Consider the following 16019-nt stretch of genomic DNA (forward strand, 5'->3'; position numbering starts at 1 on the left):
AAAGTGGACATTTGAAAATGAAGCTTCACAGAAACGAGGCGAGAGAACAGAACCGCGCAGAGATCCGAACAGCACCACTTGACTCCCGACTCTCTGATTCACGATGACGGTCCATATCAACACCATCATCATCATCATCAGGCACGCGAGGGCTTCCCCCATACTCGCTCACTCATCTCCTCAAGTACATAGAGAAAGGAAGAGGGAGAGAGAGAGAGAGAGAGAGAGAGGTAGAGAGATAGACAGAGGGAGAGAGAGCGGTAGAGAGATAGACAGAGGGAGAGAGAGCGGTAGAGAGAGAGAGAGAGAGAGGGAGGTAGAGAGATAGACAGAGGGAGAGAGAGCGGTAGAGAGAGAGAGAGAGGGAGGTAGAGAGATAGACAGAGGGAGAGAGAGGAAGAGAGAGAGGTAGAGAGAGAGAGAGAGAGAGAGGGAGGTAGAGAGATAGACAGAGGAAGAGAGAGAGAGAGAGGTAGAGAGATAGACAGAGGGAGAGAGAGCGGTAGAGAGATAGACAGAGGGAGAGAGAGCGGTAGAGAGAGAGAGAGAGAGAGGGAGGTAGAGAGATAGACAGAGGGAGAGAGAGCGGTAGAGAGAGAGAGAGAGGGAGGTAGAGAGATAGACAGAGGGAGAGAGAGGAAGAGAGAGAGGTAGAGAGAGAGAGAGAGAGAGAGGGAGGTAGAGAGATAGACAGAGGAAGAGAGAGAGGTAGAGAGAGAGGGAGGTAGAGAAATAGAGAGAGAGAGGGGCTCGAGACTGAGCATGTGGCCGCTGTAGCCGAATTCCTCCTCGAGCTCCTCTCAGAGCGGCATGACTCCTCTTCTCTCCGCCGCGTGCCTGCTCCTCCTCGCCGTCTCGCGCTGCTGTCTGTGCCGTGACGGCTCTTCCTCCACCTCCTCCTCCTCCTCCTTCGTGCCCCCGTTCGCGGACTGCGCGCACAGCAGAGGGAGGGCCGGACACTACCGGGGCTCCATCGACGTTACCGAGTCTGGCGCGAGGTGCATGAACTGGACCGAGGTGTCCGGCGTGTCCGCGCGCTATCCGGGCAGAGGACTCGGAGAGCACAACTACTGCCGGAACCCGGACGGCAGGATACGGCCATGGTGCTTCTTCAGAAACGGACGGGGACGCATCGACTGGGGCTACTGCGACTGCAAACAAGGTAGAGCAGAAAGAGACCCCTCAGCCCCGGGGGGATTATCTCAACTCACTACAACTAAACTGGCTTAAAGGGAAACTCCGCCAGCCTTTCACAATGTCTGTGTAATTAAACTGTTCAGATGTAAACAAAGCCGTGAAATCTGTTCACAGTGCTCGGCTCAGGAACCAGACCTCCACCTTTAAAAGCCCCTCACAGAAAGTTCTAGGTTGAAAAGTTTATGAATACACTGACTGACTTTAATACTCACTGTTTCAGAAGTATTCAGATACACCTTTGGTCTGAAATATGGCTGGGCAAGATCACAATATTACTGTGATAAATTATTTCACAATACACTACAAACGCTTTCGTGAACATATCGTAGATATTGGCAGTACTTGGGGGACACTGGCCAACTGTTTTATCATTAAGACAGCAAGTTTAGTCCTATTTAGCTGGATAGGGGCAGTCATGGGCTGGAGGTTAGGGAACCAGCCTCGTGACCGGAAGGTCGCCGGTTCGATCCCCAGAGCTGACAGCACACGACTGAGGTGTCCTTGAGCAAGACACCTAACCCCCAACTGCTCCCTGGGTGCCGAGGACAGGGCTGCCCACTGCTCCGGTTGTGCTCACTGCCCCGTAGTGTGTGTGTGTGCTCACTAGAGTGTATGTGGTGTTTCACTTCATGGATGGGTTGAATGCAGAGGTGTGGGACTAATAAAGTCTCTTAATTAATTTAGTGCAACACAGTGTGCCGTATATTGAATACAAATCATTGTGTTTGCAGTTTGATAGTATTTTTTAAAATGTAGCAGCGCTGGTTGTTGTTCTCAGATCCAACTGATTAGATATCTAAAAAAATTAATATGGTGTTGTATCACAATATGAGATTTTTGCCATATCATACCACCGTTAGCATAAAATGTGTTTTTGAAGCACATTTATGGTGGAGAGGTGCAATCTTAAAAAAGATGGTTCTTTAGTAAAGAGGATAATTCTGTTCAGAACCATGAGGTGTGTATAGAACCATTTCATGCTTAAACAGTTCTTTGCATGGTAAAATGGTTCTTCAGCTTAATGGAAAATGTGATGTATACAGCACCAAAAGAGTTCATCTGTTTTTATGAAGTCAAGCTTGATTTATTTTGGTGTTATGTAGAACCATTTCCAGAACGGTTCTAAATAGAACCATATTTTTATTGGCTTTCTGTTGGCTTTGGTCAGCAGCCGCTCAGTTGGTTCCAGAACGATCTCAATAGAATTCAGTTGCTATTGGTTTCCACAGGGTTCTATCCTTGTGCCTATCCTTTTACATATTAATTAAGCTGGAAAATACATTGAAAACTGTAGACTTCATTTTTGTGCAGATGTGTTCTTATGCCTCCTCTGTAACATTAGCAGATGAATATTTGCAGAAAGATTTTAATACACTATATTGCCAAAAGTATTCTGTCGTCTGCCTTCACAGACACATCGCATTCTTAATCTGTAGGGTTTAACATGACATTGGTCCACCCCTTGCAGCTGTAACAGCTTAAACTCTTCTGGGAAGGTTTTCCACAAGGTTTAGGAGTGTGTTTATGGGAATTTTTGACCGTTCTTCCAGAAGCGCATTTGTAAGGTTAGACACTGATGTTGGACGAGAAGGCCTGGCTCACAGTCTCCGCTCTAATTCATCCCAGAGGTGTTCTGTTGGGTTGAGTTCAGGACTCTGTGCAGGCAAGTCAAGTTCTTCCACACCAAACTCACTTATCCGTGTCTTTATGGACCTTGATTTGAGCACTGGTGCGCAGTCATGTTGGAACAGGAATGGGTTGTCCCCAAACTGTTCCCACAAAGTTGTCCAAAATCTCTTGGTCTGCTGAAGCATTAAGAGTTCCTTTCACTGGAACTAAGAGGCCGAGCCCAACTGCTGAAAAACCATCCCACACCATAATCCCCCCTCCACCAAACTTTACACTTGGCACAATGCAGTCAGACAAGTACCGTTCTCCTGGCAACCACCAAACCCAGACTCGTCAATCGGATTGTCAGATGGAGAAGCGTGATCCTTTATTCCAGAGAACACGTCTCCACTGCTCTACAGTCCAGTGGCGGCGCTTTTCACCACTGCATTTTGCATTGTGATTGGTGATGTAAGGCTTGGTTGCAGCTACTCGGCCATGGAAACCCATTCCATGAAGCTCTCTACGCTGTTCTTGAGCTGATCTGAAGGCCACATGAAGTTTGGAGGTCTTTAGTGACTCTGCAGAAAGTTGCCGACCTCTACACACTATGCGCCTCTGCATTTGCTGACCCCGCTCTGTCATCAGCTCTTCATGGCTGAGTTGCTGTCGTTCCCAGTCGCTTCCACTTTGTTATAATACCACTGACAGTTGACTGTGGACTGTCTGCAGGCTTAGGGGCTTGGTTTTATACACCTGTAGCCATGGAAGTGATTGGAACAGCTGAATTCAATTATTTGGATGGGTGAGTGAATACTTTTGGCAACATGGTGTATATGTTCCCACGTCAGATACGTATTTCGAAGGCGAAAAATGTGAGATGTGTTGCTTTTCACCGTTTACAGGCTTCAACTTCTGTTTGGCACTGCTGCCATGATATCGTTGAATGATGGCACACACACAGTGGAGAAAAAAAGCACATGAATTCTGATCTGAACGTTCACATTAAGGTTGCATGGCCATGAATCAGATACGTATCTGATCTAGGACCACATATAAAAGTGACTCAAGTCAGATTTGAGAAGATCAGATTTGCGTGTCCACACAGCTCTGAAAACATCAGATCTGAGTCACATTAGGGCAAGAAATCGAATTTCTATGTGAACGTAGCCTTAGGCTCAAAGTCAGATCTGTCTAATAGGAGAAGAGATAAGAGAACATTCTAACGTTCTCATACTGGGCTTCAATTGATGTGCTTTTACTGAGCTTTGTGAAGTTACCACAGATCAACAGCGCCCACCCTGTGAGACAACTGGCCTTTCAGTGTCAATGAAATGTTGTTCCTTTTTGATGCTTCAGCATTGGCACTAAACAAGGCTGATCTTTTGGTGGTCATATGCTCTTTATTTTTGGGTGAGGACACTAGAGGTGAAGTCTATCAGGACTGGAGAAGGCACGCAGGGCGAGTTCAGACAGGCTTGCTCCGAAAAAATTTCCTCCGAGCGGCACACCTGCGTATTTAGTAACAAACACTAGTGAAGCTAGTGATAATGGTTAGATTCACCTTTAGTGTCCTTCTTATTGAAAGTGGGGTTTAAAACAGCGTCACATTTTAACTCTTAACAATGAATGAAGATCATTGCATGAATGTTAATGTAGGCTAATTAGCCAAATAACTGCACCTGGAACATAAGGGTCAGGGGGGCTTTCTTTAGCCCTCTTAAAGGGCAATTCCAGAATTTTTTACATTTCTGCATAATTTATTATGCAAAAAGAGTCATTCATAGTGGCTTGTTATGAAAAAGTGCATTAAAAAATACAGTCTCTTATTTCTGTAGAGTGGTGGTGTCACGATTGGCCCCTCCCAGTCTTCCATGTGCTTGGGTTTACCTCCTGGTCTTGTCCATGTGCTTCTTTCTTTTGATTACTTCCCAGTCCGGCCCCCTTGTTTTCTTGACTCTGCCCCTGATTTGTTCCCCCTGTTTTCCACCTCTGTCTTGTGAACCATCGTTATCTCTGTTGTATTTAAGCCCTGTGTTTTCCCCTGTGTGTTTGCTGGTCTTTGTTTGATTTGCTTGGTCTGGATGTATTGTTTGTAGTATATGGTATCGTTTGCTGTTTGTTCTTCTAGCCTCTGTTGTAATTTGTTCTCTGTTGTGTTTAGTCTGTGTTTCTGTTTTTCATGTCTGCACCCCTATCTCTCCATGTTGGCTCCTTGACTGGACCGTCTCGACCCTGATTATGGATTTGCCCTTAATAAATCTTGCTTTTCTTTGCATATGCGTCCGCCTCATCGCTCCCCACCGTTACAGGTGGTTATAGGAGCCAGTGGTCTCCATGTCTACAATGCAAATACAGCAATTTACTATATAAAACATATGTGATGTTGATAATGGTACATATCATATTCCCAACACATTGTGTGCATTTCTCTGCCTAGAATGGCTTTTTAAAAAATATGTTTTAGGCCCAAAACGTCTCTCGCACATATCGTAAAACAGTGTCTCAGACTTTAGGCAGTGTATGCATTACCACTTCTTGTATTAACTTTCTGTGTTGCAGCTTTTAAAGGCATTAAATGTTTCAGACATGTGGTTCCTATCACCACCACTGTAAACAGTTCTGTCTGTGAGTTTCTCTAGAGCGGTGCATTTTACACCAAAACACTCTGAATGACTTTGTTTACATCTTACTCATTAAATTAGGCAGAAATGTAGAAAAAAATGGGTGGAATTCCCATTTAAGGTGTAAATGAAAACTTTCTCAAAGTGTACATCCATGCTTTGACAAATTACACACTGTTGATTTCAATAACATGGACATTAATAAGTGGCATATTTGAGTGCGGGGGTTGTTATGCAGTGGAAATGATGTCTTTTTCTTAGGCTGAGGCTTTAAAAAGGTATTAAGATTTAGATTTTTAAAATCGTGCAACTCTTTTAATCCCAACAACTTGAAAATGCTGTTTGATCTTTAGATTCTGTATAATAAAACTGGTAGAACAAATGCTCTTCCAACACAATGATTCTTCGTCACTGGACTACTCCAGAAGCTTTTCACAAGAAATGCTCATCTGAACCTGTGATAAAGCAGTAATCACCTCAGTGACCAACCGGTCCTTTCACATTTAACATTCATTTTAATGGCATTTTCACTAAAATACATATGGAGCATTTCTGTAATGTTTTCTCTGATCTTTAAAATTCAAAGACTATTCTGTTGAGTTCTCTTTCACAGTGATTTACAAAAGTTTATTCAAAATAGAGCTGGACAGTGTGACCGTATTTATGGTTATTGTGATACATCACACTATGCTTTTCTGAGCATATCATGGATATCATCAGTACTTAAAACATTTTCAACTGCGTGCCTGATGGGGGAAAAAAAAATCAGTCCTGTTTTGTTTGATATAGTGCAGTGTGTGAAATGTTGAATATAAATCACTCTTCACAGTTTTTGATCATTTTTTAATTCATTTTCAAATTCATCAGGTGTCAGAAATAAATATTGTGACATACCGTGTCGTATGCTAAAGTTTTTGCTGCTTAAATGACATAAAAATGTTCTGCTGTTTATATGCTGAATTTAACACGTTGGGGAAAATATGTATATAAAATATGGCCTGAGCTTAAGTTACAGAGCATTTTATACTGAATGTTGTATTTTAAACAGAAACCGTGCACTAAAATTTGCCATACTTAAGATTGTTCTCTGTAGAAGTTGTCTTTGCTTATTTTCACATAGAAAATCAACAAAATAAGTCATTTGACTGGGAGTTTTCAAACTTTTGCATACGACTCTATGGATCTGTAAAAAGGGAAAGAATATCTGAACATTTGTTTGCATTGCCTATGAGTTTTCATGTCCAAACATCACATTTGTAATATTATAAGAAGAGTTTTATTAAATAAGCTATATACATGATAAATTCTTTAAACTTCAGACCGTAATTCATATGCCTACTAATTCTACTGAGGTGTTTTGGGTTGTTGTGAAGAACATTTCAGCACTTTGGCTGAAAAGCCCATTTAAAATGAATTGGGAAAAGTAACCCCAATGTAAGCTACAGCAAATTTTATAGTCTCACAAAACGGTTGACTGAAACCATTTTCATTCTTTTGGCAGGTCGAACAGGAAACAGGTAGCCAGCGCTTTGTGTATTGTTTAGTTTATGTTCAGAGGGAAATAGTTTCAGTGCTAGACAGTTACTGCCACTTAGCTGCAGTTTTTCACTTAGTTTGGAGTAGCAGATACACAGCTGTGAAATGGTAATAAAGAGACTTAAATAGTAAGCATTCTAAAACATTTCACATATATAAGGACAAACTTTATATTTAATTGTTAGATGTAGGTTGATTGGTCATTGTTAAGGTTCCAGGTGGATGTTAGGGTAGGCCATTACTATCTTATACTGTCTTATACTATCTCCTATGGTTGCTAATGTGTGTGTGTGTCTGTGTGTGTGCGCATGTGCGCGTGTGCTAATATCAATGAGTCATTATTTATGGAAGTTTGAATTTTCTCAAATTTTGCCATTCAGTTCCTATGGGGAGGAAATCGTGTTTGAACTGATGCCGTCTGACATCTGTCTGTCAATTATCAAGCCAACTTAAAACTGTTAATATGATTATGCTGATGTGGCAGTTTTCAGTTTTAGGTAAGTTTCTGGTCGGGCACCAAGATTCTGGGCGAATTTCCAGTGTGATCTACTGTGGACAAGTGTACAGCAGCAATGGGAGGTCTGTGTGTCTGTTGATTTATAGGTCTGGTGAGCGCAACAGCCGGGCTGCATATGTACACTGGCTGAGTGTGCATACACGTGCATAAACACACACGCGTGCACATGTGCGAAGGTATGTGTGTGTGTGTGTGTGTGTGTGTGTGTGTGTGTGTGTATATATATATATATATATATATATATATATATATATATATATATATATATATATATATATAAGGACAATATAGGGTCAATAAAAAAAAATACAGTGTGCAACTTTGTAAATTTTGGGTTTTTTTTAATGGATTTTTATATATGAAGATCTGGTCATTTAATTTTGCATGTGAAAGACCAGATCTTCATATATTTCTACAGATATTTGAACCTCAGAAGTACAGCAATACAAGTACACACAAACATTAAACGTGTATGACCTGTGGGAGAGAGCTGCCGACCTTCATGAAGCAGATGGGAGATAAAAACAAATATTTGAGAGTGCGAATTTGTTCCGCTTGCCTCCACAAAGCTGATAAACTGTTATCATATTGTCATGGCGAGAGGGAAAGAGAACAACACTGAGATGCTAAGAGACTTAAAAGAAAACAAAGCCACCTGACTGTTCAAACCATGGGCTCCTGGAATTTTAGTCAGTGTAATCAACCCTTAGAAGAGGTGACTGTTGTTTTCTTATACTATTTCAATGTCAGTGTAGTTACATAAATATATGTATTTACATTCAGTTTATTTATCGTATCAACAGGTTTGCATTTGTCTACATTTGGAACATTTTCCTGTTTGCTTCAGAGTAACAGCTTAGTTCATCTTTTCACATTTTAAATGTATTGAATTATTTGTAGAAAATATGATCTTTCTTGATGCACATCTTCCAGGCCCACTTGATCAAGTTATAGGCCCCTGAGTGCAAATGTTTGGTGGGTTGTTACCTGGCTACCTTTTTTTGTTGGTCAGGGGACTTTTTATAGTATCACAGCAGGGCACATGAGGGCTATACAACACCATAATGGCTGCATACTAACTGCAGTGTTGGGCGCATCACCACTATAGACCCATACATGCTTTTTATGGCTATTTATTTGTTTGTTTGTTTATTTGTTTATTTTTGAAACAGTGTTTTTGTTCCAACCCAGCTGCACAGTCTGGGACTTGTGGTGTAAACTAAAGTAAAGTCAGGTTATCTAGCAAGGTGGTTCCAGAAACAAAGCTCTTGAATCAAATATGTCTGTTAGGTTTGGTAGCTTAATGTAAAATGAAATTATTTGTCATTTGTTTGTTATTGTTCAGAAAGAGCGTTACTGTATTGACATGCACTGTTTGCATAAAGATAATATTTATAAGCAAGACATTTTCCAACTATAGTATGATGTGAGGTTGACATCTTTCTGCAGATACAGTGCTGTGCGAAAATTTTAGGCATCTAAGCTAATTTTTTAACTATTTACCTCAGCAGTGAGTTTATCACAATATACATTAGAATAAAGTCGTATTCATAATTCAAATAAACATAAAAACAATAAAAAGTAACAAGAATTTCTTGGGTCCATATTTTTCCTTGACACCTTCACAGCCGCCACAGAGACTGGTTAATATCATCAATTATATCATGAGCACAATTTAGTGAAGCACTGATTCAAACCAGGAGCTGCTTTTTAGCTACATACAATACTGGGCTTCCTCGAGGAGAGGCTTGAAAATGGGCAAACAAACACACCAACATCCAGAAAATCACTATTTATTATACATATCATTATTAATATTCTATACATTTTGTTTATTCAAATATTAACACTTTTCTCAGCAAATAAACACAAACTAACAAATAAATAGATTTTGGAAATGTCTTGGGTGCCTAAGACGATATAGTACAGTATTCTAATGTGCTGTTGTGGTAAAAACAAAACCAAAACAAGGTTATGATCACATTAACCAGAACACTTCCAACACTTCTTTATAAAGCCATAAAGTCTTCACAAACAGAACATCGGGCAGCTGAGGAATTTACCTAAGAAAAACAGAGAAAACAACACCAGCAGGTTACTGCCACTGCAGGAGTGGTTTTACTACCTTAAAGCCGGTAGTTTGCAGATCACTGCCGACAACAACGTAGAAATCTTTCATAACTCGCTCTGTTTTCCTGAAAATGAGAATCGTCTACTCTACAAACCCCCTGGGCACATCATTTGTATATCTGGTGCTTCAAATTCAAAGTATATTCACATGAACAACGGTTGACTGAGATAATGGTGGAAAGTGGTGGTGGAAATGGTGGATGTTGCTAAGCAGTGATTGGAAGGGAAAATGAAGTGGACGTTTAGGAAAGATGTGGACAGTGGGAAATGAATTTTGTTTTCCGCTGTCGAAACAGTTGTTTTGATTGTGTTATAATTGCTCACTCGGGCCCCTTACTGGCTTGGGCCCCTGGGCACGTGCCAATAAAACCCATGGGATCATCCGGGCCTGATCTGTACAGAATGTCCTAATATGTGTTTAATATGTGAATGAAGTGCCTCGTCAGCTTAACTCCTTAAAATCCCAGGCTTCTTACCTAGTAAGGCTTATAATTCAGTAAGGACTGAAGTGCAAACTGGTGAAGCTATACTTAGGCTATAGAAGTGTGTAATAAAACTTTGGGCCTGCCAGTGAGCCCTGGCCATTTAAAGGGTTGAATAGGCGCTGGATCTAATTTAAAATAGGCCGGATCTGGATCTGACTTGTTCCGGCACAGATTAAGCCCTGAATCTGTAGCGGTGCATGAAATAGCTCTGGAGTTAGATGATTTAGATGAATGACTGAAACCATAGATGAAGTTCAGCAATAGATCAGTTGTAGTTACACCGTGGTTAACGAGAGAGATGTGTTGGATTGATGGTTGTTGCTTGTTTGTTAAGCTTTTCTGAAATGTGTTAGGAATTACTGCTATAGCAGCAGCAGCAGGCAGGTAGTTGATCAGAGGAGGGTTCTCTGCCAGGGACAATCAGCAATTCCACAAAGATACATTGCAAGTAAATACTATTACGGTTGTGTAAAATACCACTTTATCCCAGTGTTACATTTTCTGTCAATCAACTCAAACACTTGGTGATGAAGCAAAGCACTATAAACCTTATCTGAGATAAGTCCAGCAGCAGGGCTGGCAGACAAAACCTGTTGAATAACCATGAAATTATGTTTTCTCAATGATGGTAAAATTATGTAAAATTACAGGCTTTTAATTTCTTCTTTTACTGCAATTCAACAGTTTCTCTATTTCAGCAACATAAATATCATACCCTTTCACGGACCATTTGTTTTTGTGAATTTACATTCTGTATGTGTGAATGAACAACACCAGTGTTAAAACACAGGGTATGTGTGGTTTAGTTACACTCATTTTTCTTCAAAAAACAACAGACCATTACTTTTTATAGTGTTTTGACAGTGAAAATTAGCACATATAATTGAGCCCTGAGCTCTGTGGCCTGTACTTCAGGGGACAGTAGAGTGGTAAGACTAACTTTGTGTGTGTGTGTGTGTGTGTGTGTGTGTGTGTGTGTGTGTGTGTGTGTGTGTGTGTGTGTGTGTGTGCAGGCTCGGTGCGGCTGCAGGCCGGAAGGTCTAAGCTTGATGGAACAGTTGAGTTATATTTGAATGGCGTGTGGGGGACGATTTGTAGCAACGACTGGGATGATAGAGATGCCGCTGTGGTGTGTCGACAACTCGGACAAGGGTAAGAACATGAACACACAAATCCTTACTTAAGGCATCGTCTGCAGAAGGAAGACATTCACATACATTTACATTTACAGCATTTAGCAGACGCTCTTATCCATATATTTTATACATCTTATACATACATTTCCACTAACCCCAAAATAACTGGCTGATAAACTAAAAGACTGAAGTCTGTGTGTTTATTTATATATATATATATATATGACCCAGGATCCATGACCCAGGATAATTGACTTAGAATGTGTGTGTATGTGTGTGTTTAAGATGCTAAATAATAGCCATTTTTGTTTATTTGCAATAAATATATAGTATCTCCCAGAGGTGGGAATAAGCCTCTTTTTTTGCACTTCTTTTCTCCTTTATAAATATGGCAATTGAGAAGTCTGAGAATGTTATTTAGCCAAAAAATAAGTTGATGTTATTGAATGCTATTATAATAGATGATAAATTATTGTAATATTCCAAGATTGATGCATTTGAGCTTCTGTCTACAGACTTATGCGTCATAGTGCATTTTTACCTCTTTCCTTTATAAGACGAGGGCTGTGAAGTACTGTGCAAAAGTCGGAGACCACCCTCTTTATTTTGACTGTATTTCATTTACAGTCTAAACAGCCATTAAGTACAAATGAATTCATTTCTCAGTAGATATTTCTGAAGAGATTAGATAGAAGATAGTGAAAAAAAGTAGTTTCAAAAACTTCAGTGCAAAAAAATTATTAAAGATATAGAGAAAGTGGAACTCGTAAGAACTGTGCAAGATGACCAAAATGATCCCAAACAAGTATACAGTATTTTAACAGGTGTTTCTGTCCATATTTCCACTGTGAGAAGACACTCAACACTATAAGTCTGAAAGGATGTGAAGCTCTTACTGAGAAAAAGAAACTTTGCAAATTAAACAAAAAAGCTTTTGGTGTTGTCAGAGCAATGGACTGACCTCCCCAGAGTCCAAACCTTGACATCACTGAATGTTTATGATTACTTGCTTATAAGAAGCGCAAAATTCAACCACCGTCTAAGACTGAACTTTGGGGTGTGTGAAAAATATCCCTCCAGATTTCTTTGAAAAACTGAAGTGAGTCTCCTGAAAATAACGGAAGATGTAATAAAAGCAAAGTAGACCCACTAAATTCAAACAACTGATAATCTGTTTAGTTTTCTGTTCAATATGTTTTTTCCTGATGCTGCAAAATGAATAGCTTGAACTTTACGGCTGTTTTGACTGTAACTAAAATGAATGAAGGGTGGTTTTCTACAGTACTGTGCTGCTAGCTTGGCTGTTGGAAACGTAGCCTCTGATCGTGTCGGCTGTGTGCTCCCCATGCGCTTTCCACCAAACCACAGAACAACCTTTGTAGGCTCGTGTGTCAGATTGCGCCGGTGTTTGACCCGATCACGTCATCCTGTCTCTTGAAAGGTTAAAGGTCAGCCTCTTACCTCCCAAGTGCATGATTAATGAGATGTCCAACTTGCTGCAATGCACTCATAAACACCCACAGCTGACTCCTATCATTTTCGTATTGGAAGTGTGTTGACCCTTAGGTCATTTATGAGCGTGCTCAGCTCTGGGTGATGGCAATGCCTCTCACAGGACTGACAGTTATGAGTTAAAAACAGAGACAGGCCCACACATGCTTTCACTTTTTGACCTAAACAGGGCAGCAAGCATTTGTCCTTTGTAAATAATTCACAAAGCGGTTTCAGTCCGAAGTATTGGGTTCATTAATTATGAATGAGAATCAGAAATTGGGAGCCACCGCAAGCTCTCAGCCTTGCATTATTAAAGCTCTTATGTGTATTGTGAGCTTTATGCTCATATGAAGTTAATGGTGTTGTGAGATGAAGAATACCAGTAGTAGTAGTGGGAGGTATAGCCTCCATATGGTCATACCTCCCACTACACACACACACGCACACACAGACCCATTCCAAAAAATTAGAATAGCATGGAAAAGTTGATTTCCATAATTCCATTAAAAAAGTTCAACTTTCATAGATTATAGATTCAGGGCCCACAATTTAAACGGTTTCAAGTATTTATTTGTTTATTTTTACATAATTTGGGCTTACAGCTCATAAAACCCATGAAAACAGGAATTCAAAAAATTAGAATACTGTGGAGAAATCAGCCCAAACTACTTCTCAGGTTTTGCAGAAAAAAAAGAAATTAGGATCACATCAAATCAATCAAAATATGGTACTTTGAAAAAGATATGTCTATCTTCAATACTTAATAAACAGGATCCAGAAACGCTGCCACCTTCTCTGGACCCGAGAGTGCCCTGTGGTCATGGACACTGCTCAGGACTAAAGACCACTCAGCTTGTTATCAGAGCACAGTTCAATAGTCAGCATTCATGAGGGTATAGGGGTGCATTAGTGCAAATTGCATGGGTGACCTGCCACCATTAATGCTGAACATTATGTTTTGGCAACATATGCTGCCGTCCAGATGACGTCTTCTTTCAGGGAAGGCATTCTGCATGTATTACAGCGGCATAGCTCCATATTAAGAGTCGGGGTGCTAAACTGGCCTGCCTGCAGTCCAGACCTGTCACCACTGATAACATTTGGCTCAAACCGATGAGAAGGTGAAACCCTATATCAAACAAGAACGAGGAAACATTTAACTTTCAAAACTACAGCAGTGTCTCCTCAGTTCCCAAACACTTACAGAGTGTTATTAAAAGAGGAGGTGATGAAACACAGTGATAAACATTTCTCAGTTTCAATATTTAATATGGTTTAAATGATTTGCACATCATTTCATTATGTTTTTATTTACATTCTGCACAGCGTCCCAACATTTTTGGAAATAGGATTGTAGTTCAGACTGCAGTCCCACAGTAAAATTATTAAAAAAAAATTAAATATTCAGGTCCTAGATATTTACAATGTTTATCTGTTTAAACACAGGCCATTAATAGGGATAGTAATAAATCTTCATCAGTTATCTTATGCATTTTAAACCTCTCTTTATCGCTTAATATTAAAGGAACCGCACAAATACAGTCTGTTTATTTAAGTGATAAAGAGAGGCATATAATTATAACTAGACGAATGTTGTCAACGTGTATTTATTTATATATATTTATATATATTATTTATATATAATGTACTGATTTTCACCCAGAGTCAACAAAATTTGACCAGGGGTGCCCAAACATTTGCGTACGACTACGTGTGAATGGGTTGTTTTCTGAGACATCACAAAAACAGTAATTGGAAAAATATTTTTATCGCTTAGTTTAAAAAAAAAAAGTAATATGTAAACACGATCAACTGAGGCTGATTAAAACAGTGACAGAACATAACAGAACATATGAAGCAATTTTATTTTTAAAAAAGTTACAGACCTGTGATTGGCCTTTATAGAGGCCCTTTGAAGTCCCTAATATCTGGTCAACAGTGGTCCTGCGTTCAGAAACGGATCAGTGATATCAGCTAATAAATTGTGCAGTCATAAACGGACTGCAGTGTGTTACTCCTGAACTTTAAGCCAGGAGTTTCTAAAGTGGATGCTGAAAGTCAACGTGCATTTCTCCATTTTCTCTCTCTCTCTCTCTCTCTCTCTCTCTCTCTCTCTCTCTCTCTCTCTCTCTCTCTCTCTCTCTCTCTCTCTCTCTGTTTCTCTGTCTGTCTCAGTTATAAGGCCCGTGCACGTGTGAGCTCTCTCGTGAGGCTGCCAGTGTCTGTGGTGCACTGGAGGACAGTAGGGTGCAGGGGAGATGAAGGAGACTTGCTGCAGTGTTCTCGCTCTGTTTGGAATGGAGGAGAGTGTGCTAACAGACAGGCTGCTGCAGTCACCTGCACACCAGTGGAGGGTACATATATACACACACACAGCCACACAAACACACACACGGAAGAACACAAAACTTTCTGTCAAAAGAAAAAATCAGGAAAAAAACGGAAAACGTATAAAATTACACAGAAGCCTCAACAACTAAATATATTATCACATTTTTCAGTATTTAGTGTGTCCATTCTTTACCTTTCTCACAGCTTCTATTTCTTTTTGGGGACTTGCTTTCAGTTTTTTAAAGAAATCTGCAGGGATATTTTTCCACAACTTTAAAGTTCAGTCATAGAAGTTGGTTGCAAGACAGTCAGTGATGTTGAGGTCTGGACTCTGGGTTGTGCAGTCCATTGAACTGAGGACACCAGCAGGTTCTTTGTTTGATTTGCATAATTCTTTCTTTCTTTTTTTTTTCCCCTTAGTGAGAGCTTGATTTTCTCCCCTCTCTTAAAGATGAAAGCTTTAAGTGCTGTTTATCTGATGGGGACAGGTTTGGTAGACAGTCGGGTCTTGCAGGTGGTTGTTAGAGTCTCATTTTCTCTATAGAATAAAATTTTGTGAACAGTTCTGTGAACTTTTGACCTTTTCCTGCCTTATGCAAGTGGACTTTCTATCTAAGTTCCTCAGAAACATCTGAAATATGAATAACTTTTACTAAACACACACTCAGGAACAAACACACAATCCATAGAATGCTGAATTTCTGACCCTAATGCAGGAATAAAAGCACGTTTTATCATATGCTATATGTGTAGTATTTATTGTGTGTGTGTGTGTGTGTGTAGCTGTAGTGTTTATGCCGGTGCGTCTCTCTGGCGGAGCGTCTGTGTATGAAGGCCGTGTAGAAGTGTATCATGGAGGGCAGTGGGGCACAGTATGCGATGACCAGTGGGATGATAACGACGCAGAGGTGGTCTGCAGACAGCTGGGACTCGGGTAATACACACAGACACAGACACACAC

The 16019-nt window shown here is 40.3% G+C and overlaps 1 protein-coding gene across 1 annotated transcript in view; it reads left to right on the forward strand.

Moving 5' to 3' along the window:
• The first annotated feature begins 750 nt into the window (after positions 1–750).
• prss12 (serine protease 12) overlaps positions 751–16019 on the forward strand; it is a 56911-nt gene continuing 41642 nt past the window's right edge. The window contains exons 1-4 of the mRNA XM_017725533.2: positions 751–1162; positions 11111–11249; positions 14903–15081; positions 15842–15992. Coding sequence (XP_017581022.2) covers positions 811–1162; positions 11111–11249; positions 14903–15081; positions 15842–15992 — 821 coding nt within the window. The 5' untranslated portion in view covers positions 751–810. The remainder of the gene's footprint in view (positions 1163–11110; positions 11250–14902; positions 15082–15841; positions 15993–16019) is intronic.

Source organism: Pygocentrus nattereri, chromosome 22 (genome assembly GCF_015220715.1).
Source record: "Pygocentrus nattereri isolate fPygNat1 chromosome 22, fPygNat1.pri, whole genome shotgun sequence".
NCBI classification, from domain to species: Eukaryota; Metazoa; Chordata; class Actinopteri; order Characiformes; family Serrasalmidae; genus Pygocentrus; species Pygocentrus nattereri.